This window comes from Pteropus medius, unplaced genomic scaffold (assembly GCF_902729225.1).
Source record: "Pteropus medius unplaced genomic scaffold, Ma_sr-lr_union100, whole genome shotgun sequence".
Taxonomy (NCBI): domain Eukaryota; kingdom Metazoa; phylum Chordata; class Mammalia; order Chiroptera; family Pteropodidae; genus Pteropus; species Pteropus medius.
Genome location: NW_024349799.1, coordinates 17,558,345 through 17,583,069, shown reverse-complemented (window position 1 = coordinate 17,583,069; position 24,725 = coordinate 17,558,345). Strand labels below are relative to the sequence as shown.

General features: G+C 39.6%; 1 protein-coding gene and 1 pseudogene across 2 annotated transcripts; one reads left to right on the top strand and one right to left on the bottom strand.

The window, feature by feature from the left end:
• Positions 1-882: 882 nt before the first annotated feature.
• Positions 883-18,973, bottom strand: TEKT1 (tektin 1). 2 transcript variants are annotated; one of them, XM_039886442.1, is made up of 8 exons: positions 18,784-18,956; positions 17,676-17,882; positions 12,038-12,203; positions 10,544-10,672; positions 9,826-9,969; positions 7,901-8,123; positions 1,612-1,808; positions 883-1,137 (listed from the first exon to the last, which is right to left on the bottom strand). In XM_039886442.1, exons 2-8 carry the CDS (start codon positions 17,863-17,865, stop codon positions 930-932), a joined length of 1,257 nt encoding a protein of 418 aa, XP_039742376.1. In that variant the 5' UTR covers positions 17,866-17,882; positions 18,784-18,956; the 3' UTR covers positions 883-929. The 2 variants fall into 2 exon arrangements, with proteins under 2 accessions (XP_039742376.1, XP_039742377.1); XM_039886443.1 differs by lacking the exon at positions 9,826-9,969 and having other exon boundaries at positions 18,784-18,973.
• On the top strand, positions 5,834-5,952 carry LOC120621402 (uncharacterized; annotated as a pseudogene).
• Positions 18,974-24,725: the final 5,752 nt, after the last annotated feature.

Genomic DNA, 24,725 nt, shown 5'->3' with positions numbered 1-24,725 from the left:
AAACGTAGCTGTGGAGCCCAGAACGTTGCCTCCCTCTCTCCCAGGCTGGTAATCCTGAGACTGCAGTCCCTGGGATCTGTACACATGCCAAACACCCTCCATAAGCTGCCCCCACCCCTGCCCCGTCGGTGCTGGCACCTCTAGCCTTCCCAGAGTGTCACTCAGAGCTCCTCCTGCCAGAGCCACCCACCCCACAGCTGACATGCAGGCTCCCTAGTTCCCTTCAGCCCCACTCCAACCTGGGAACCAGAGACATCATCCCTCTGTTCCCCCTGACTCCAGGGAACAGCAACCTGGCCTACCTGCTGCTCCTCAAGCCCTACAACTAGATTGAATTTCTACGAGCTGGAGGGGCCTTTGGCCCTGTCCTGTCCTCATTTCTCCCAGAAGAAAGAGGTCCAGAGAGACACATTCGGGCATTGAGGAAGGCTTAAGGGGACTCTTGACCCGGGGCAACTCCCCTCTCATCTATGTCCTGTACAACTTGAATAGGCTTCCTGTGGACCGGTCTGGGTCTAAGTCAGCAGTCACATTATTTCCAGGGGAAAAGGAATCTCGAGAGCCGAGAGAAATGTTTGTATTCCCCTCTCAAGAGTAAGATGGGCATGGTCTGAATAAGGGATCCAGTCCAACTACTGAACTGAAATGAATCCGAACTAAAATGTCTTGGACGCCTCCCCCAAAGCCCCAAGTCTTGTGATATTATCGGAATGGCCTGTGCTAACACATGGAATTTAACTGTTAAACAACAACCACACCAGCCGCACCAGCAGCACAGAGCCTTGCACACAAATCCCACCTCCAGAGCAGGTTGGAATCCCAGCCAAGGGGTTGTGGTGGGCTGACTGGAAGTGCTGCCTACCTGAAATAAGAGTTCAGTACTACTGTTTTACGACACGGTTTAATGAGAATCTGAACTAGTCCTACTTTTAGCAGACAGCATCAGGGCGGAGGCCCCCAGCCCATTCCCCGTGGTCATCCCCATCCCGCAGTGGGATGGACTTCCTCATGGGCATACACAGGACCTCGTCGATGTAGATGGTGTTCTCCTTGACCTGGATCTCCTCCTGCAGGGCAAGCTGTCTGCGATTCAGCCCTTTCAGCTCCACCTGAGCTTGGGCTAATGTTTCATTTAATCTAGGAGAAGAGGAAGAACATAAGGGAATAATTTATCACTCTGCATCGCTTTTTGGGGGGCGGGGGGGGTGCGGAATGTATTCATGTGTTCAGTGCAGAAGCCAAATAAGCATGTCCTCTTCCCTCGCCTCCGCAGGACAGAGATTTCAAATTAGTGGCCACAGGCCAGATTCACGAGATAGACAGCTCCATAAACTGCCAACATTTAAGACTGTACATTTTACCTAAACGTCTGGATTTAGACTTCTTTAGAAAAATTTAAACTCTGGCGTCCATCTTCTGCATGGCGGCAATTGGCCGGAGTTAGAAAGGAGTCCCTTGCCTGTCCTCTAGAAAGGAATCCCTCAAACATTATAGATACAAATGAGCTCATGCCTAGCAGGCTTCACCCACCACAGAATCTGCCCAGCCCTGTTCACAATCCAGGTTTAAATGGGGTCCCAGTGGTGTTCCACCTACCAGCTGCCAGCCTACCTTGCAACATTATGGGTGATCTCATGAACCTCCTTGATCAACCTATACTGTGCCACGTCACGACACAGTTCCACGTTAGGCCGATATGTCCTGGTCTCCAGGCGTGTATGAGCCACCTTGGCAGGCCCTTCTTGGTCAAGGATGGCTTTTTCAAGAACTGTAACATTTTTCTCTTGGGAAGCAATCTCTTCCATGACCTTACAAAAAGGATTAGAGTAGGTGAGGCCAAGTTGTACTCCTCGAAACTCAACAGCAGGGACTCTTAGGAGGTCTCTGTGATCATTTAAATTAGGAAAACAGGACCTCAGATTTCTACTTAAGCAGGGCACCAGAATGAGTCTGATCTCTCTTCCCTGTAGCAGTGACTGCTGGTGGGCAAGGCAACTCACCCAGCTTTAGAACTTCACAGACGGAATGAACGTGACCGGCCACTGTTGCCTCATCTCCTTCTCAAATAATATGAATTCCCTGAAGAATGCCCTCAGCTGAGACTGGAAGCTGCCCATTTACCTTGGTACAAAGTACCTGTGTATCACGAACAGAAAGCTGCCTATTTCCTTATCAACTCATTCACTAGCACCAGTTCTGCCCCCTTAGAGGCCTGAAGAGTGTGAGCAGTTCAATCTGAGTTTTGTTGGTTTCTTTGAGGGTGGCTTTGTTCATAAAAAGATTAGTTAGAAGTTACTTGAGTTATTAGATTAATATTTAACTAGCTTAAAATTTCTATCTTTCTTAAGCTTTAAAAAAAAAATAACTTTACATCATGGAAATTTCCAAACATACACAAAAGTAGCCAGTATAATGAACCTAAGGTATCCATTGTCGGTTTAAGCAATGATCATCAATATGTGCCAATCTTGTTTCTTCTATAACCCCATCTCCGCCCACTAGCTTAATTGTTTTAAAGCAAATCCCAGATATTATATCATTTCAGTCTTAAATACTTGAGTACATGTTTCTAAGATATAAGGATTCTTCTATTGTCTTTTAACATAACTATAATACCTCTCTCTCTCTCTCTCTCTCTCTCTCTCTCTCTCTCTCTCTCTCTCTCTCTCTCACACACACACACACACACACACACACCACAAAAGAATGATTCTTCAGTATTACCTAATAGCTAGTCTTCATGTTTCCATGATTGTCCCGTATTTTCTTGTAAGAGTGAGTTTGTTCAAATTAGAATCCAAATGAGGTCCACACATTGCATTTTAAGCCTTTTCTTAACATTTCTTAAGCGTTTCTTAAGTTAAATTCACAGATACTATAGTATTTTTAAATTTAACAAATGTTAACAATCACTTTAAATTTATTTTGATTAATAGTTGCTCCCACTTCAAGCTTGGGCAAAATCCTTCGAACATTTATTTAAAGCAGCAATTATAAATTTGATATACAACAAATATATAGCATTTGCGAATTTGATAGAAAACTTTTTAGAAATACTTGAATTGTCTTAACAAACAAGGCCTTCTGAAGGTCTCAAAAGAACTTGTCAATCTAGTAAACTAGTAAAAATAATTAATCTTAAATTCTCGTAAATATCTTAAGTCTTCAAACTTAAAATTTCAGCTAAAACCATAAGGCTAAATTATTTAATTAAATATTTTGTTATAACTTTAAAAAAAAACAGGTCAAATTTTCTTAAATTTTACAGATACTTAAAATATCCAAAATAGAGATTCTTTAAAATAAAACTGCTAATATTACGTATTAGATCAAGAATCAGCAAACTATGGCCTATGGGCCAAATCCAATCTGCCACCTGTTTTTGTACAGACTGAAATAAGAATTTTTTTTGAATTAATAGACTAGATTTTTTAGAGCAGTTTTAGACTTACAGCAAAACTGAGCAGGAAGTATAGAGTACCCATATACCCTCTCTTCCCCCACACAGTTTCCCTTATTATGAACATCTTGAGTTAATGTGGCACATTTGTTACAACTGATGAACCAGTACTGTTACATCATCATTAACTAAAGTTTATAGTTTACATTAGGGTTCACTCTTTGTGTTGTACATTCTATGAGTTTTGACAAATGTATAAATTATATACATTTGGTATCCACCTATTTAGTATCACCCAGAATTTATCGCCCTAAAAAACAAACAAACCTATGCTCCTCTTTTTTCATCCCTCCTTCACTCCCCAACCCCCATCTGAAGTTCTGACAATCATTTACCTTTTTACTGTATCAATAGTTTTGCCTTTTCCAGAATATCATATAGTTTGAATCATACAGTATGATTCATACAGTATGAATTTCACATTGGCTTCTTTCATTTAGCAATATGCATGTAAGATTCCTCCATGTCTTTCTGAGACTTGATGGCTCATTTCTTTTTATCACTGAATAATATTCCATTCTATAGGTATAGCACAATTCGTTTATTCATTTATCTATCAAAAGACATCTTGGTTGCTTCCAAGCTTTGGAAGTTATGAATAAAGCTGCTATAAATATTCATACAGGTTTTTGTGTGGACATGTTTTCAACGCATTTGGCTAAATACCGAGGAGTGAGTTTGCTGAATCATATGTGTATGTTTAGTTTTACAAGAAACTGCCAAACTGTCTTTCAAAGTGGCTGTAACATTTTACATTACCACCAGCAATGAGAGTTCTCATTGCTCTACATCCTTGCCAGCATTTGGTGTTGTCAATGTTCTCTACAGGTGTGTAGTGTATCTCGTTGTTTTAATTTGCAATCCCTAATGACATGACGTTGAGCATCTTTTCACATGCTTAATTGCCATCTGTGTGTTTTCTTTGGTAAGGTATCTGTTCAGATCTTTTGTCTATTTTTTATTGGACTGTTTATTTCTTTATTGTTTAGTTTTAAGAGTTCTTTGTATATTTTGGATAATAGCCCTTTATCAGATACGTGTTTTGTAAATATTTTCCCCTAGTCTGTGGCTTGTCTCTTTATTCTCTTTTAAAAGAAAGGTTTTTACATTTTTAAATAGTTGAAAAATCAAAAGAAGAATAATATTTTGTGTCATGTGAAAAATATATGAAATTCAAATTTTAATTTCTATAAAAAAAGTTTTATTGGAACACAGCCATGCTCATTCATGTATATGAATGGCTGCTTTTAAATCACAATGGCAGAGTTAAGAAGCTGCAACAGACTTTGTATATTACTCTCCTTGCCTCGTGTTACTGTCCAGAGTACTAGAAATCCCAATGACACGGTTACAACTTGACAGCTTTCCAAGTGTTATGTGTATCACCATACAGTGACGTCTTATTTTTTTTATTACCAGTACATACTCGTCACGCTAAAGTAAGAAAAATGGGCTTCATGTGTTGTACTTTTAAGGTGCAGTGAGTAACAGATTTTAATTAGGTAGCAAAACATTGTGTTTATTATGCAATGACACTACAGCTGTGCTGAAAGAATACAACATATGTCATTACCAGACTATGCATCATCATGATAGTCCCAACTCACAGGAGAGCAATAATCAGAAAAATTAGAAATTTAAAACAGAATGTCCCATCACCCCAGAATATCTTCACAAAAACGAAAATGAGGCTGCAATCAAAGTAAGGTTGAAAGTGGCTCATTTGTTATCCAAGCAAGGAGAGTCGATTACCGATGGTGAGTTATTTGAATCATGTTCGATCACGGCAGCTGAGGAAGGGTGTCCAGAGAATATAAATTTGTTTAAGATTATTAGTCTTTCTGCAATAATAGTTACCTGAAAAGGTAAGGACACTGGGAACAACATCAATAGTCAATTAAAAACAAGGCACATGATTTTGGATGGTTTTCTTTTGCTCTTCATGAGTTAAGTGTTCTGATGCTGCTCAGTTGTTTATTTAAGGAGTCAGTGCTGAGTTTGAAGTAGCTAAAGAATCGGCCTCTATGAATGGTATTATGAAATAACTACAGGTGAGGCTATTTTCAAAAAGTTGAGAAAATACTAATTCGATACAAACTGAAATAAAATCTGCTAAGAAGTGTTATAGCTGATAATGGCACAAATATGTGTGGAGCAGAAAGAGGATTAGTTGAACACATTTACAGAGCTTGTGGAAATGCATGCTATTTAAAGCCTCTGGATATTCATAGTATTATTCATCAGAAAGTACTTTGCAGAAAATATAATACTACTGGATGTTATTAAACCAGTAGCATCGACAATGAACTTCATTAACTCTCATGGATTTGACCATCATCGGTTCTGTGAATGTTTGTCAGAAATATAAGCTGAGTCTACGGCCACGCCACCCTGAACAAGCCCGATCCCATCTGATCTCGGAAGCTAAACAAGGTCGGGCCTGGTTAGTACTTGGATGGGAGACCACCTAGGAAGACCAGGTGCTATAGGAGTAAAAAATAAAAAATAAGGGATTGTAAGCTGACAAGGTCCTTGCAATCTGTGAGGTCAACCAAGGGTTGCCTAGCCTAAAAAAAATAAAAAATAATAATAAATAAAAATAAGTAAAATAAATAAAATTTAAAAAAAAGAAATATAAGCTGAATATCCTGACTTGCCGTAATGCTCAGCAAGTCAATGGTTTAGCAGCAGTAAAATTTTCTTATGATTTATTTTTAGCTGAGGGCCAAGAATGAAATTGTTTTTAACAAGAACCACCACCATCAACCACTATTATCAAACACTGAATGGTTTTGGAAATTAACTTCTGATGCAGACTTAGTATTATTTCTTAATGAATCCAACCTAAGATCACAAGGCAAGACAGCACTTAAAAGCAAAGCTTAAACTGTGGTAAAGTCATTTCTATGAGTAACATGATTTGAATCACAAGTAATGTCAAGCTGCTTTATATACTCCCTGTGCTGTCAAAAGTTAAAACTAGAAGCAAGGCCTCCATTCCCACACATATTTGCAGCAGATATATTTTCCAACTTTCAGCAGTGTTTTTTTGGACCTCAATGCAAGTGCAAAGGAAATTTCCATATTTCAAAATCCACTTAGCTGTGTAATTGAAGAGCTTCTACCTATCCTTCAAATGGAAGTGATTAATATGAAACGTAATGACATGCTAAAAGGTCAGCATCCAAAAGGAGAAGAATCTAACAGAATTCTATAAAGGCCTTCCAAGTGATGAATATGTTCAATGATCATATGTTTATAGACTGTTATCAGTGCTTGGCAGTACCTATCTGAATGAAAAGACATTTTCAAAGATGAAATATATATGAAATCTCATTACAGATGGGCATTAGCAAATGAACATTTGCAATAGATTTTGACAGGAAATATTATCACAGAATGACCTTTGATTACATTCTGGCTTGTCCTGCTCATCACATAAGTAAACCTTGTCTGACAACTAGATTCTGGGTTTCAAGAGGGCAAAGTATGAATGCTGCAGAAGGACAAGGCTTTGGGAGTTGAGCAGGCCTGAGCTCTAGCCCCAGGCTGCCAGCAATGCACCCTGCTACCTGGGGTCCTTTCTGCTCTCTACGTCTCAATTTCATCGTCAGTAAAATGCAGGAGTTGGGTTAGTGTCCTCATGTTATAGGTGAGGTATGAGGCTCCGAGAGCTTGAGGGATCTGTGTGAGTCACTCAGCTGGTCTGTCATGGGACTGGATTTGGACCCACATCTTTGGTCCAAATCCAGCACTTGTTCTACTAGACTAGACTTCTCAGCGTCCCTGAGTTTAAACTCTGGGATGGTCATACATGCTCAGGATCCAGGGGTGAGGGAGGGAGGTATACTGGAGCGAGCTCACGTGGGCTCTGATGGTTAAATACTCAGGAACTTTGCAAGACCACTGTTAAATGGGTAGCTTAAAATCAACTGTGGTGGAAGTATTTACACCATGGAAATCAGCAAATTCTACAAATCGGGGTGTTTTGTTTTGTTTTATTTTGTTTTGTTTTGTTTTGTTTTTGAGAGCCAGTTTACCAGTACACCACTGGTAACCAGGAGAGACAACCAGCCAGAATCCTGAAGTTGCAGCTGGATTTGGAGAAATTGGTTGCATTCAACTCATGGAACTTCAGAGTCATAAATGATATCTAAGATTATGTAGTTCATCTCCATATTTCACAAAAGGAGAAACTGAGGCCCAGGGGGAAGAGATGGCATATGCTTTGCAGTCATGAGTGACAAAGGAGGCCCAGAGTGGGGCCAAGAACCACCTTGGTCCTCAAAAACCCAAAGCCTGCTGCTGCGATGGAGAGATGCGAATGACTCTTATTCCCAAGATCACAAGCACAGCCAGCTGCCTGGCCCTAAGGGCATTCCAGGTTTCCATGGTGAAACACTTGAACGTGCTCTCCCACGTTCTCTGTAGGGAGCTCACCTTGGCCAGATGAACAGCCAGCTTGTCCCTGGCATCCTTGGTCTCCTTCAAGCCATTCTTAAATGCTGTGTCCACCACGTCACATTGCTTGCGCAGGTCATTGGCCGTCTGGGACAGGATTCGGTCCACCAGGGCCTTCAGTGTCAGGGAGTTGTTTCTCTGCTTGTCAGCCTTCTCCACATTGGTGTTGGAGAAGTCCAACCAGTCTTCTAGACTCACAGAGCTGAAACAGAACCCATGCGTTTGTGCACGGCATATCTGGGCTGGGAAGGAGCTATGGGAATGGGACAAACTCCTGGAGGTCTACTGGAAGTTAAGCCTCCCTACAGGGGCAATAACTTTCACTTTGGGGAAACCTACTTTGTGCCAGGCACTGGACTGGCACTTCACAGATGTCATCACAATGACTTTCTAATGAGCTAACTTTTATAACCCCCATTTTACAGATGAGGAACATTGAGGCTCAGAAAGATGAAGTAACAATTTGAGCATTAAAATAAATGACAGTAGGAACAGATGAATAAAATAGGAAACCTTGAGTCCATATACTGATATAAATAAGTGAATAAATTGCTAGTTTAACAAGGAACTGCTCTGTATAACAACACTGATGAATCTCAAAATAACGTTGATTGGAAAACTGACACACACAAATTAGATAGTATATGATGCTACTTAATAAGCATAACAGCAGGCGAAACAAACCTATTAGAAGTCAGGAATGTGGTTACCTTTGGCGGGGAGAGACAGGTTATCAATCAAGAGGGAATAGGATAGGAGTTTCTGTGGTGGTGGTAATGTTTCATTTCCTGACCAGGTTGGTGGTTCCATGAGGACTGGTCACTATGATTAGTGCCAGCCTCTGAGATGACCCCCAATGATCGTTGCCTCTTGGAATTCACACCTTTGCATAAGCTCCTCCCTTGAGTTGTGGGATGAACTTATTGACTCATTTCTCACAAACAGAAGTGATTAGATGTCATTTTGGGGATTAGGTTAAAAGGAGACTGTGACTTTTGTCTTGGGTGCACTCTCTCTCCTGCTTCTTCTTGGATCACTCACTGTGAGGGAAGACAGTTGCCATGTCCTGAGACAGCCCTGGGGAGAGGCTCACATGGCAGGGCCTGACATAACCACATGAGTTGACCTGGAAGTGGATCCCCATCCCCACCCAGTCGAGCCTTTAGATAAGACCACAGACCAGCAGAAAGCCCGACTACAGCCTCATGGGATATGAGCCAGAGGCACCTGCTAAGCAATGCCTGGGTTCCTTACCCACAGAAACTGTGAAATAATATATGTTTATTGTTTTAAGCTAAGTTTGGGGGTAATTTGCTATATAGCAAAAGATAATATAATAATTAAACTGTATGTATATTATTATTTGTGTATTTTTCTATATGTATGTTTTACCTCAAAAAGGTTTAAAAATTAGAATGAGTTAGGTCTGTGATGTAATGTTAATTGAAAATCGTAAGTTATATGTTCCAGAAAAGGTACATAATATAATCCCATTTTTGTCAACAAAACAAAATTTGTGTGTGAGTGTACACATATGTTTGTATAAACATACAGATAACATTGGTTATTTCAAGGGGTAATAATGGAGGGAAATTATTAAGTTGTCCTTTATGTTTTTAGATTCTTTCAACACAAATAGGTAAAAGAATAAATTTTAAGTGTTTTAAAGATTTTATATCAGACTTTCTTAAAGAGGGGCCTAAGCTGGAGGACCAAGGACTCCGCCCTGTCTCAGTGTGGTCAACACTCAGCACCTGCCTTTGTCCAAGCCTGCCTCTTCCTAGCTCCCGGCCTGAGGTCAGGATGATGTGCTAGCTCTTGCCTGCCTGTCTGGTAAGCACTAGGACATTACATAGCAGGGAGGAAGACAGCATAGCCAGGCCAGCAGTCAGGGACCCACTCACTTTGGTTCAACCCTCACGACATTCTCGGAATATTTGATGTTTGGTGAGTTGTTGTTGAGTGAGAAGCAGATATCATCAATGGTCAGGGCCACAAACTTGTCCTTCAAATCCTTTTCAAGATTGTACTTTGCAGAGCGGTTCAGCCTGAAGGGAGAGGGTAAAGGTTTCTCCCTCTGGAATGCCCATGTGGCAACTACAGTTTCTTGGGAGACCCTGAAAAATGAAGCTAAAGCTTGGTCTAGTATAGGATGGCGGCACCTCTTTCCCCACCTTCCATCACCTCCCCCGTCCCCCACCCCCACCCCCGGGCACCAACACACACACACATATACCATTAGATGCTTGGTGACAAATTAAAGTAACCAAGCCTGGACTTCAAGATTCTCCCTCCAACTGTGACATTTCCTGATGTCACTACTGTGGTACAGTGTATGTGTGAGGTCAGCCCTTGCAAAAAAAAAACAGCTCCAGTATGCTTCAGTTTATAATCAGGGGTGAAATCCAGCCCATTCCCCACCCGCCACAAGAGGGCGACTGTCGAGTATGAGAGGTTGTCCAGGCCTCAGTATGAGTGCTCCAGGCAGCCTCCCAGCATGGAAAGTGCTCATAGCAGTATTGATCCCCATTCTTTCTGTGCCATGGAGCCCGGCCTTTGTGGGCACTGCCTTTTCTAGCTATGTGCAGTGGAGATGTGGAGAGTGGCCCCGGACACCAATACCTAATCTGCTCAGTCGTCTCCTCCAGGGTGCGGGTCAGCAGGGCCATCACCCCCCGGATGATCTCAGCCTCCTTTACCAGTTCCTGCTCCACTTCATCATGCACCAGGTCAATGCCAACTCGCTTCTCCCTGACCAGAGAAAGGCGGCAGATCAGTCCAACACGTGGAGGGAGGCAATTCAATATTGCTAACATCTGGACATTTAAAATTATCCGGACAAATAGTTTGAGTAGCACCCAATCCATCTGGATGATGTGGCCAAGGATGTACACTAGCTGGTGTCTCTGAGCCTTGAAAAACTCCAAAACACAATGAAGAAAAATTGATCGGTGATTGATTGATTGATCACTTGGTCTGAAAAATGCCAGATGGACGTGTCCCCCTCAATTTGGTCATCAATTCTGAAGCCTTTTTCTTCTTATCTATTTACTAGAAACATTACTCTTGGCTTAAAACTTCAAAGACATATGTTTCCTACCTTGATCCTAGTTCCATTTTTGACAAAAATTTGAATCCAGAAAGATGCTTTATAATAATAATACTAATCATAATGTCAACATTAATATTACCCCCACTACTCAGCATTTATTATGTGGCAAGCATTGTGCTGAGCTTTTCATATGAATCTTCTTACTTAATTAGTATTTTCAAGTCCAGGTGAGGAAACAGTTTTGGAGAGGTTAAGCTCAAGGCTACAAAACTGAGTATTACGCATGTTTTTAACCACTATGCTATGTTACTCCTAAAATTGACTGGTCACTGCCTGATATTTTGTTCTTTTCTACTTTGCATGAAAGTGTCTGGGAGGAAGGCTCCACCACTCACCAGCTGTGTGGCCTTAGGCACATTGTATAATTTACCTATGCCTTGGTTTCTTCTTCTGTGAAATAAGGATAATAATTAGTATTTCATAGGGTTGTGGCAAGGAACTGATGAGATATAAAAGCAGACAGTACAGTACCAGGCATATAGTAACATGTACTTGATCAATAAGATGCAAGTAGAAATGGTGAATGCCAAACCTTAATTATTCCTGCTTGCTAGAATGTAGACATAATGGCTTGCGCTCTAGTTGCCATCTTGAATCACAAGGTAACCTTAAGAGTAAAAGCCGTGTGCAGTGGAGCAACAGAATACAAAAGGCCTGGAACCCTGACAGTATGCCAACCCCGAACTATCTCCAGATTCCTTAAATCTGAGAGAAAGAAACTATCTTATTTAAGTTCAGTGTTATTTTGTGGTTTTCTGATCACCCACAGCCAAACCTAGTCCTAACTTATATTTAAGTTAGTCAAGAGCAAAGTTTAGACATGAACCCAGTCCAGTGCTGCTTCCACTGCCCAGCACCACGGGCATGCTGAGATAATTTCAGGCTCTAAATGAACACATGCTCATTTGTCTCATTTTAACCCACCACCCAGCACAGGCAGTTTTTACTACCTAGCATTTCATTTCTCACAACAGATGATTCATTGGAGGAACCTTCCCTCCTACCTATATTCCAGGCACGTCTGAGTGATGTGCAAGGGCTCTTTCAAGCTCTCCAGGGCTTTCTCCAATCTGGTCTTATATGTGAGTAGATCTTCAGTCACATACACAAGCTGCTCAAGTTTGTCATCTAACTCCTTCTTCCAGAACCTGACTTCCTCAAGTCTCTGTTCTGAAGCAGAGAAGTTACACCAGGGTTAATCTATTCCCATTGCAGCCAACTTTTGGATGAGAAACTTGAATACTATTGCAAAACTACCTGAGATATGTTCTTCTTAAAGCTGTCCCTCTTGGGGCATCTTTTCATCTTTATAAGCTTTTATTAGCAGGGAGGGAGGAAGGGAGGGAAAATATTTCTTACATTCAACATCAAATTAATCCGAAGATGATTCTACATTCGTTGACTCTAACTCTTCGATGCCTCAACTCCATAGTATACTATCATAAACTTCCTTTCCTGTACAACTTTTTGGTTTTTAAAGGGGTTAATAATTATATTTTTGCCCTACTTTCTATATATTTATTATTAATTTTTCTTCAACCTTTCTTATAGAACTATAGTAGTCCCCCCTTATAGGCGGTTTCGCTTTCCAAAGTTTTAATTACCCACAGTCAACTGCGGTCTGAAAATATTAAATGAAAAATTCCAGAAATAAACAGTTCCTAAGTTTTGAATTATGCACAGTTCTGAGTAGCGTGATGAAATCTCATGCCTTCCTACTCCATCCTGCCTGGGACATCCCTTTGTCCAGCATATCCACACAGTATACACTACCTGATATTTAGTCACTTAGTAGCCAGCTGGTTTATCAAATCCACTATCACAGTATTACAGTGCTTGCGTTCAAGTAACCTTCATTTTACTTAATAATGGTCCTAATGTGCAAGAATAGTGATGCTGGCAATTCAGATATGCCCAAGAGAAGCCATGAAGTGCTTCTCTAAAGTGAAAAGGCATATGTGTGTAGGAAAACACATACTATGTATAGAGTTCAGAACTATCCAGTTTCAGGCATCCACTGGTGGTCTTGGAATGTATCCCCTACATGTAAGGGGAGACTAATGTATAAATATCCTCTCAATGTATTCAAACTCATCAAGTAATTTACTGATTTTGTTTCTTGGATTTCATTTCTTCCACTTTCTTGGTTGACTTTTTCAAAGTGCTGAGGCACATCCTTGAGGAACCTCCTAAGAAATGGATGCCTGTGAGGTAAAATTTTTGAAACCTTTAAAGTCTGCGAATGCCTTTATTCTACCCTTATCATTTGATTATATTTGGCTTTGTGTAAATTTATAAATTATTAATAATTTTCATTTAGAATTTTGGTGGTATCGCTTCATTTCTTTCAATTTCCAGAGTTTCTATTGAGAAGTCTGATGCCATTTCAATTCCAGATTCTTTGTAGTGATCCGAATACCTTTTAGAAATTTCTTCTTTATTTTCCTAGTGTTCTAAAATTTCACACTGATATCAATCTTATTCAATTTGTATGCTAGACGTTAGGCATGCCCTTTTAATCTGAAAACGTAGATCCTTTGGTTCTAAGAAATTTTCTTGTATTCTTTCATGAATAATTTCCTCTCCTCCATTTTCCCTGTGCTCTTTCTGAAATTCCTACTAGATATTTAGCTTCCCAGATGAATCCTCAAATTTTCTTTTCTCTGTATTTTTTTTCCTACTTCCTGGAAATTCTCCAACTTTATCTTTCACCCTTTCTTTTGATTTTTAAAAATGTCCTGCGCTCATATTTTTAATTTTTAATTTCCAAGAATACTTTCCTGTTCTCTGAATGTTCTCTTTTTTAAGTCTCGTCTTCTTGTTCCATGGATATATCTTCTTCAAGTTTTATGAGGATCTTATCATGTAATTTTTTTCTTTTTCTCTGTGCACTCCCTGTTTCTTGGGTTTCTGTGTGTTTGGTTGTTTGTTTACTTGTGTTGGTTTTGATGTCTGTCACATCAAGTCTGTCACATTTGAGTCTTTCCTCAAATGCTTGGTGATCTTCATCTGATTACTTTTAAGAATAAGATGCTAAAATGCTAACTGAAAGCTCTACCTGCAGGGGCGGGACTCATCAACCAGAACGTTCTACTGCCTAGAGAGATCAGGCAAGGGCCCAGGTGTTTCATTGGAGAATCCACAAATATTACTATCTATAGATCTTTCCTTTCAACCAGTTAGTTTCTCCATGGAGAAATCTTCCAATCTCCTGTCTGAGGATATAAGCCTAGGAACCAGGGACTGAACGAGTTACTGTTCAGTGAGCAGACTTTCATTGACTCCTTTAGCCTTTAGCCTTCTGCTGGAGGAAAGAGAGCCAGAGTGGGGGAAGGGCTCTTCATAAAGACTTTCACTTTATCCTGTTTCCAGTTTTATCCTGAACCTCCAGCTTCAGAGGTAATAGGATGTTTCCAATTTGGGGTATTTTAAGGTTTCCACAGCATGAACCTGTAGTATGAATCAGCTAGCTTTTTATTGTCCTCTACCTATCCAGGCTTTCTGCAGTCCCTATGTGTGTTACCACTTGATCTTTTGCTTTCTGGTTTCCAAAATCTTGCCTTCACCATTTCTATAGTGTTGCTTCTCTTTCCCCCCGCCTCTCCCTCTCTCTCTCTTCCTCTTTCTCTTCCTCCCTCCCTCTTCCTCTCCCTTTCCCTCTCTCTCAACCATGAGGCATACTTTTCATTAATCCTTTACTACTATTTTGTTGGAATTTTAAAAGGAAAGGGAGACAAATGCACATGTTCCATTCACCATGTAAACTGAAGTCTCCCCACTCATAATTTGTAATTGACTTCAACCCTCACCTTGCATCCTCCACTATACTACAGGACCTGCTATCTCAAAGGTCATCAATAATCTTCAAGTCACCAGTTCAAATTCATTTTTGTTCAGCTCTCAGCCTCTTTGACATTTATACAACCACTGTTGTTGGTGAGGACATGGATAGTTTCCAGTTTGGTGATATTACAAAGAGCACTGCTTTGAACATTGAAATACACACACGCGCGCGCGCACACACATATGTATATACCCAATAGAGATTTAGGTATATACCCAATAGAGATTCTTAAATACGTTTACCAAAGATTATATATATATATTTAAGAATCTCTATTGGGTATATATCTAAAAGTAAAATATCTAGGTCAAAGTGCCTACATATGTTCAGCTTCAGTAGATACTGCCAAAGCTTCCAAAGCAGTTATACTTCCAATATTCACAGTATAAATTCTCCAATTTATACTTCCTCTAATAGGGTAAAAGAGTTCCAGTTGCTCCAAATCCACTCTGATACTTGGTATTTTTTTTTCCCCATCTCATTTAAAAACTCCTCCTCCTCCTCCAGCCCAACTCCTCCTCTTCCTTTTCCTTTTAGCCATTCTGGTGGGTGTGTAATGGCATCTCAACTGTTATTTTAATTTGTATAACCCTGATGACTAATGAAGGTAAAGCCCTCTTCATATGTTCATTGGCTATTTAGATTTCCTCACTTGTAAGGTGTCAAGTTTTTTTCCCCATTTTTCTATTGAGTTGTCTGTCTTTTTCTTCTTTATTTTTAAAAGTTCTTTATATGTTCTGGGTAAAAAGCCCTTGTCAGAAATGTAGATTATAAACATCTTGTATAAATATAACATGAATATATATGAATATTCTCTGTGGGTTACTTTTTCAGTCTCTTAATGGTCTTTTGATAAACAAAGATTCTTCATTTTAATATAGTCAGATTTATTGTTTTTTCTTTTATGATTGGTTATTTTGTTTCCTGCTTAAAAATAAGAAATCTTTGCCCTCCGCAAGTCATAAAGGTGTTCTGGACCAAAAGTTCTATTGTTTTTTCTTTCCCATTTAGATATGTGCTCCACCTAGGTTTGATTTTATGTATATAGATGAAATAGGGGTCAGGATATTATTTTGTCCATATTAATATCCAATTAACCAATTTATTGTAAAGGCCATCCTTTTCCCACTATACTGCAGTACTGTTTTTGTCATAAGTCAGATAAATGTATATGTGTGGGTTTGTTTCTGAACTCTCTATTATGTTCCCTTGGTCAGTTTGTCTATCCTTGCCTAAACCTGTCTTAATTACTATAGCTGTATAATGGGTCTTAGAATCTACAGTGAAAGTTTTCCAGCTTTATTCTTCCTCAAGATAGCCATACCAACTCTTGACCCTTTGCATTTCCATGTGAATTTTAGAAGTAGTTTGACAATTTTATTTTTTAAAAACCTACTGAGATTTTCATTGGTACTGCATTAAATCTATAGATTAATTTGAGAATTGTCATCTAAAATACTGAGTTTTCCAATCCATAAACTGATATATCCCTGCACTTATTTAGAATTTCTTTAAGTTCTTTCAATCGTGGCTTGTAGTTTTTGGTATAGAACTCTTGCACATCTTTCGTTAGGTGAATTCCTAGATATCTGATATCTTATAATGCCATGCTAAATGGCTGATATTTTTAATCCCTTAATGAATCAATGAAGTTAAGTTTCAGACCTTAAAAACTTTGTTCTCATGCCTATTGAAACATAATTATTGTGAAAAATGAATAGTACATCCTCATTTCTAATACCTACCTATTTGAATAATTCTTTAGAATAGGCATAGGCTGATATCAGAGGTAAGGATCAACCCATAGGGAGAGGCCTAACATTTAACATTACTGACCTCAAGAAGCTTTGGTTTATTGGAGGTTGGAAAACTAGCCACCCTTAGATCAGGTTTAATTTACATGTGTTTTTGTTTATCCTGCGCCAAGTTATAAATATATTCAATCAGTTGCCAACATTTAAAAACTGTGTAAAATTTCAGCTTTCCAGATTTTCTTTTTTAAAAAAATCAGACAATCTGGCAATAGCAGGCCAATAATCTTTCTTGGAAAAAACTGGTTGAAATTGAGTAGCAGCTGCCCCCTTAGATGGAGCACATGTTCTCCAGGTTGCCACCATCCCCACTCCCTCTTATCTTAGGGGGTCTTATTCAACCCCCTATGTTTCCTGCCCAACTCTCATAGACATGAGTTTGCGACCTCTGCTTAATCACTTTTTGGCATTTGGGAAGCTTCGTTTGTTTCATTTTATGTTTGTTTGTTTGTTTGTTTGTTCATTTAAGGGCATTGCCCTTTAAGTAGTGTTTTTAAGAATGGAATTGTCAAAAGAAAATTATTCTTTCTTTAAGTATTGGCTCAAATATTCCTCTCTAGGAAGTCTTTCCCAATTCTCCTACTGTTGCACCCTTACCCCAGCACCTATATGGTTATATTCTGATTACTAATGTTTGTATCTTTCTCCTCCTCAAGCCAGGAGCCCTTAAAAAGTAGAGACTCTCATTGTTCCCTGTGATATTTCTAGTACTTAGTCCATAGATGCTCTTAGATGCTCAATAAATGTGAATCAAATCAATAAACAAATGAATCATAGATGATAGATGGCTGAAAATCAGACTGGGTTACTATGTCTTTATCTTAAGGCAGTGAACTTAAACACAGAACCTAGAGAATACACGTTTTTCCCTACTATTTCAAGATAATATATCGCTACTCCTGAACATAAAATGCAAATGACAGACTAGCTAAACCTGAACAGTTTCATCCAAACATGTTCACAAGTATACCAAGTGCATTGTTTTACCTAGTTTTTTGTTTACATCGCTTTGAGATTTTCTTGTAGTCTTTTCAATTTCATCCACAAGCCTCTGGCTTTCTGCCACCAGGCGTTCGGACCGAGACCTTTGGGCTTCCGCTCTGTGGTACTGGTTCTTGTTAGCAATGTGCCACTCTGAGGGCAGGAACTTGGGCGGAGATTGCAGTAGTTTGGCCATTCGAAGTTTCCAAAATCCTGATCAAAGGCAGACATTTTTTAGATTAACTGAAAGCAATGTGTCCTTTTTTTAAATGTCCATTTTTATTATATGATGTACATACTAAAAAGTGCATAAATCATAATCTGTACACAGAATGAACATATCTGTGTAGCCAGCACCCAGATCAAGAAACAAGCATTACCAGCACCTCATGCTTCTTTCCAGCCACTATTCTCCACCCACATCCCCACAGGGTAACCACTATTCTGACTTTTAATGCTATAAATTAGTTTCTCCATTTTTTGAACTTAATATAAATGGAGTCAAACAGTATGTACTCTTTTGTATATGACTTATGACTTCTTTCGCTCAATATTATGTTGGTAAGAGTCAGCTGTATTGTTCATATAGTTGTAATTTGTTTATTCTCATTGCTGTGAGGCAGCAGGTAAAGACCGCAGCAACAGAAAGACTAAAATTTGCCCCCACCTCATCTGCACATAGTTGTGATTGACTGTGAAAACCGCCTTCATCAGACATTACTAAAATCTGCCCCACTCACGTCCCTACCCAAAAATCTGAGTGCCTGCCCTTAGGGCCGTCTGGATTTCTGAGGCCCTTCAGACATACAGGGATGGAACCTGGTCAGATCTTGACCAGGCTGAGCACCAGGCAACCCAGCCCTCTCAGACAACATGCAGTCTCCCCCATTTCTTCCTAGTTCAGTCTTTTCTATGGTCTCTCCCAAGTTTTCTGGGCTCAAAATTTAACCTAAGACTCCTGGATAAGTCTGAGTAGCCTCCAGAGAAATAGAAATTAGGGCTAGAGTAGGTCGAAGTTAGACCTAAATTAAGCCTGATCCCAAAAGGCAAAGGCTTTGAGTAGAGCGGAGGGCTTCAGTTAAGGGTTGATGGGGTGGGGCCGGGGTGCACGTACCTCAGCGCCACGAAGAACTACTACACCAGTTCTGCATGGGAGCCTCCTAACCCCAACTGTAGCTCCCGACTCTTATTGAAAAGGGAAGTAAACAGCGCAGTCTCCGTGGCAACCAGCGACGTGCCACTTGGGCTCAGCGGGCGGGGTCCTTCGCCAAGCAGCCTCGCGGGAAGGTTACGCGCAGGCGCGAATTCTGCGGTCCCCAGCGCGGGAAATACAGGGTTGTGGCCTGGGAGAGGTAGCGCCAGATTCTCCGTCACCTCAACCTATTACCAAGACGCGGGACCCTAAGCAAGAGACAGCGGCCAAAAGCCCGAGTTGGGAGTCAGGAGACCTGGGTCTATCCCTGGCCCGGCCATGGGCTGGATCTCCTCGGGCTGCGCTGCTCCCGCTGGTTCTCGGGTTCCCCAGGTGTGCAGTCGGATTGGGCTGGACTGCGCCTCTAGGCCCTCGCAGCTGCAGGTCGGCCCCAACCAAACCACAGACCGGCGCTACAGGAAAAAATGAGACAGATTTCTGGGGCTGTCACAGCCGGGACTGGGAAAGGAGGAGGAGGTGGGAGGAGGCGCCGGGACTCAGGGCCCAACCCTGGCTCCTCGGCCGACAGCCTTCTGCCATCCGGGACGATGGCCAAACCCAGAGCAAGGAGTCAGAAGTAGTTTCTCCACCTGTAAATGAGCAGAAATACACAGTTGGGGAAAATGCAGATTGGAAACGCTGACCTGGGTCCTCCACGCAGAAAGTGGGTATTCAAATTCCCGCGTATATGGTAATCAGGTGGACTTTACTCCAGCCAATCGAAGGCAACCTCCCTCCGAGGTCAACCAGTCAGAGGAAGTTTTGCCTCATGAAGCCCTACCTCTCACCAGTTGCTGGAACCATCCTGGAGAATCGCCAGGCCTCCTGAATGCTAAACACACGGCCTGTCCAATAGTGTGAGGAGGAGCTCGTGTTGCATGTTCATATCCCCCGCCCCTCAGCCAAGAAGCTACTTAAGGAGCATGGTTTGGCTCGCTCCTACCCCTACCCCTTCGGAAGAGTACCCGATTCTTCTTGTCAGGTGTTCAGATCGTTGTCCCACCTTGGGAAGGCGAGGGGGCGGGAATGGGCCCGCGCCCTCTCCTCAGCACTGTCCTAGCACAGACACCTAAAGAAGGTTGTCCAGCTCCCGTGGCGCGGGGCAGGAGGCCCTGGCTGCAAGGTGCCCGCTGCGGGAGGCGTCCTCTCCCACTCTGGTGAGAAGAGGTGGCCACCTCCTGGCGCGAGCCAACCTTGAATGACCTCTGCGGTTTCCTGAGGAGTCTTGCCTTGGAGGGCAGACCCTGGAGTTGCTCTCCAATTTGCAGAAGGGGAAACTTGAAACTGCTGGAAACATGATAGAATTATATTTATCTATATAAATTATAATCGTAGGTCACTATCGTATTTTGTGTCAGTATACAAATTTAATCCTCTCTCCCCCACGGAGTGGCTGGGATAGAAAAACCTTGAGACCCTTTACGGAAGAACTAAGGCTGATAGTTGAGTTAAACCATCTCTCCAAAGCTGGTGTTCTGCCTTCTGAAAGCTCAAACTTAGATGGTGTTGCATCTCTTGCTATACTTAAACAAACAAACAAACAAACAAACAAACAAGAAACCTCTCCTTCAGCTATTTATTCTGAAGTTTAAATGTAATTGAATTTGGAAATATTTTCAAAAGGAAAACCTTATTTTGCGTACACATGCACACGCACGCGCACGCACACACACACGCCAGCAAAGGAATGCGTCCAATAGAAAAAGTGTGGAACAGCTTATTATCAATAATTACTCAGTATCTATCTGGCACCAATATATCGGTGAATGGAATGTGAAGCAGATATCCAGCACAGAGCTTAGAATTTGTTATATTATTAAGAACAACCAAAGCTTTATATTCAAAGTAGAAATAGTCAAGCAAGGTGCATTGTAGTTTTTTAAGTGATTTTGAGATTTTTGTTGGCTGGAATAAAGCTATATTTCCTAAACTTCCATCATTCTGGTACCAATTTCTTAATTTTTGACATATCCTTGCATCACCTGTAAAATTATTTTGGTGTTTTTCTTCAAATACACTTATTTTTACATATAAGCATAATTGTTTTAAAAGAAGAGTTTACATCACTACCATAAATGGAAAATTAGCATCACTTGCATGACGGAGAGTAACCATAAAAATAAAATGAAACAAAACAATATCATAAAATTTAATATTGCTTTAAAACAGTGAGAAAAGTATCAATAAATCTAACCTATTGTTTTTTAAAAAAAATCACATCTGAAAGCAAGTTCCTCAATAAGAAGAATGAATCTATACATATTTGGCTTCATTTGTTAGTTTAAGACTATGGATTTGTTTTTCAGTTTTGGTGTTTATCAGACTAAAGATCTCAACTCAACAGTAAACATATTTAGAAAAATTAAAAGATGCAGTTATTCTTCAAAATTGGTAACTTTTGTCCAGCAGGAAGCTAGAACGTATAATCTCCCTGCAGGCCCAGAAGGGAGAGGAGAACAAGACATGGTGAACCCCAGGAGTCTCCAGCATAAAATCCTTTCACTAACTACCTGGCCTCACCTCCTGACACTTTCTCCCTAGAACTGAAGGGTTTTAATCAGGAAACCAAGTTGATTTTAAATAACTACTATGAGTTTCCTCCAGAGTTAGTATAGGTCTTTTTCTACAACTGGCCTCTTGCTATGTGGGAGACCCGACTGGGCAGCTCTTAGTGCAGGTGTGGGAAGGAGGCCTTCAGGCAAACACCTAGGTCATTGTCCACTGGGAGAGGAAAATACCAAAGAAAAATTAAGTCAGAGAGGATAGGTCCAGGAGATTTAAAATTTGTCAAGTAGAACTTCCAGAGGGGGAAAAAAATAGGAATAGCAAACAAAGATGGAGAAAGAATGTCCTTGAGCTGAAGACTCAAGTCTTTAGATTGAAACACCCACTTGAAATAATTATTTTATATATATGCATACCTAGTCTAGTAAAGTTTCAAAGAATAAGGAGGAAAGGAATGAGTGGGTATTATCCTTTCGTCTATAATACAGGTTACTAGAATGTCTTCAAAATTCTAGAGAAAATTATTTCAAATCTGGAATTCTATAACCAATAAAAAAACCTCATGTATGAAAGCAAAATATATTTTTGGACATGCTAGTACTCTAATAAAAGTTGAGCATATACTTTTGGGGGGGAAAAATAGAGTAAAAGTGAAAAATCCAGAAAGAAGAGACATTGACTATAAGAAACAGTGGAACCAACTCAGGGGTATGATGAAAAGAAACCTCAGTATGATAGCTGTATAACTGGAACACAATCGGTTCAAATTATAACTGAAAGTCAGAAGAATTCTTGAAGAATATCTTTAAGAATTACAGAAACTATATGATTCATAACCCATAAGTATAACCACATATTCCTGGTGAGTTGAAATTATATCTCTTCTGATAAAAAAAAAAAATTCTGAGAAAATTAAGAAGCTGTACAAGAAAGTTATACCTACCAAGAAATTTAAAATTCGATGTGATTTTTTTCAGAGTAATATGTGAAACATAAGAGGTGATGCAAAATGTCACCAACCCTTTTATAAAGGCATTGTTGATCACCACAGCTGAACTTGCTCCAAATCATTCATTGATTCAGTCAGTAAAGACTTGTTGATCACTCTCTGAACTCATTCTCTGAATTTACTCATTCATTCATTTAAACGAATATTTATTGAATACCTACTAAGTACTGGGACCTGTGCTTGTCACTGAGGATAGATGACAAGAAGACACAGTCCTTGCCTTTTTATGGAATGTATAATCTAGCTCTATTTTACTCTTGACTCAAATGACAACATCTATCCTGTAAATTTGTTATTTTTACATCATCTTTTCCTAGATAGAAGAGTTGAAGTCTTATATATCTTTGCATTAACCTAAAAGTAACCTATACAAAACCTTTCCGCAATGAGAAATCCATAAATAATTTATTATTATTGTTATTATATTATTAATAATTAATATCAAAGGTACAAATGTACATACTATTTGACATGGCAATTCAATTCCATATATAGCAATGTATCCTACAGATACATCTGTACCTGTGCAAAATAATGTTCATAAAAGGTTATTTGATGCAACATTATCATAGAAAAAACTTTTTAGACCTAACTGTCCCCTAAGACTGATTTAAAAAATTATGAAAGAGTCATAGAGTGGTATACTTTTCAGCTGTAAAACAAATAATTAGGACTCTAATATTTTGTTATGGAATAATCACCAAGATAAATGAAAAAAATAAGGTTCAGAAGAGCACATATAGTATTCTGTTATTATTATGATAAAAAAAAGTAAAATGTAATTGTTTGTGTTCACATAGAATTTCTCTAGAAAGATACATAAAAAACTGGTTGCCTCTGCTAAAGAATCCACCTGGCCAGGGTCTGGAGGGTGGTGGGGGGAGGATTTCACCAAATACTTTTCTACTATTTGATAGGTATACAATATGTTATCTCTTTTTAAAGACATAAAAGCTCTTTATAATAATAAAGTATTTAAGTAAACAGATGACACAAATAGGGCAGCCAGGAGAAGAGCAGCTGTGGAAAGAGTTGAGGCAGAGCATTAGTAAAATGTGAATTGTTTTCTATCTTAAGTTTCACTGTAGAACAGAGAATTCATTGATAAGAAACCATCAGGACTTCGGGTGGTAAACACACAATAGAATATATAGATGTCAAATGATAATGTACACCTGAAAATTATATAATTGTATTAATCAATGTTACCCCAATAAACTTAATTTTTAAAAAAAAAGAAAAGAAAGAAAGAAACCTTCAATGTTTATTCTCTACATTCTTTATATTGTCTGAATATCGCAGGCCATTGTGTGAAGCTGACTATTCAAGACCCGGGTGTCCTGGATCTGTACCAGGAATTTACTCCTCTGCTGCATAGCTCTATTAAAAAAAAAAGAAAAGAAAACAGCAGTTAAGAAACATGACAACTTAAGAGCTTTTCATAGGAATGTCAAACTTCCACTAACATACCAAATAAGAGTTGTGTGCTTTTAAGAGGTCCTTAGAAAATAAAGACGATATAAATCATGCTTCTTTTTTGAAATAGCATATTTCCACTGCCAGTAAGGACTAAGAGATGCTCTCAGCCATCTTTTTTACATGAAGTCACAGCAAATCCACAAGTCCAGTAGTGTTTTCTCAATGTCTACTATGTGTCGTGAATTCCACCGGTTCTTACTATTCATGCTATTCATGCTATTCATGAAGATGGCTGGCCGTGAAAATAACTGGACTTCATAGGAACTGAATCCAGGACCTAGTACATTCTCTTCACTAAAGTATAAATTCCTTGAGGGCTGGGACTAAATCTTATGCCCACGGTGCCTGGCCTCACTACACATATTGTGTGTGCTGATAAGTGTATATTGAATGAATGTGCTCTAATCAGTTGAGGTCTCCAGTCATAATGAAAATGAGCAGCACTGACTTATGAATCCAGTTCTCCTTAAGTGACAGAGAGATATCTGAAGAAGTTCTATTGCCTAAATTAGTGTTGATATCAGGAAACAAACTACTCATTAAAAGAAATTGATGTGCTAGCTCTTTTTGACTTGTTACCTTATAACTGTTTAGTTTTTGTTAAGTACCTTTTTTTCCATATAAAAAAGGCTATGAGAAACAAACTCTCTTTTTCAGTTTGCTTTTGCTCTCTTACCAAGCCAACTTAATTATGAAGGACTTTTTAAAGGTTGTTATATATTTATGAATTCCAATTTTCACAAAACTAAAATACTTCAACATCTTGGAAAGCACACAATTTGAGTGTAATTTTTGTATTGTTCCTGATTACTATTTTGAGATTGTGAAAAATCAGTAAAAGATGGTATTGCGTTGTTCTTTCATCCTACTA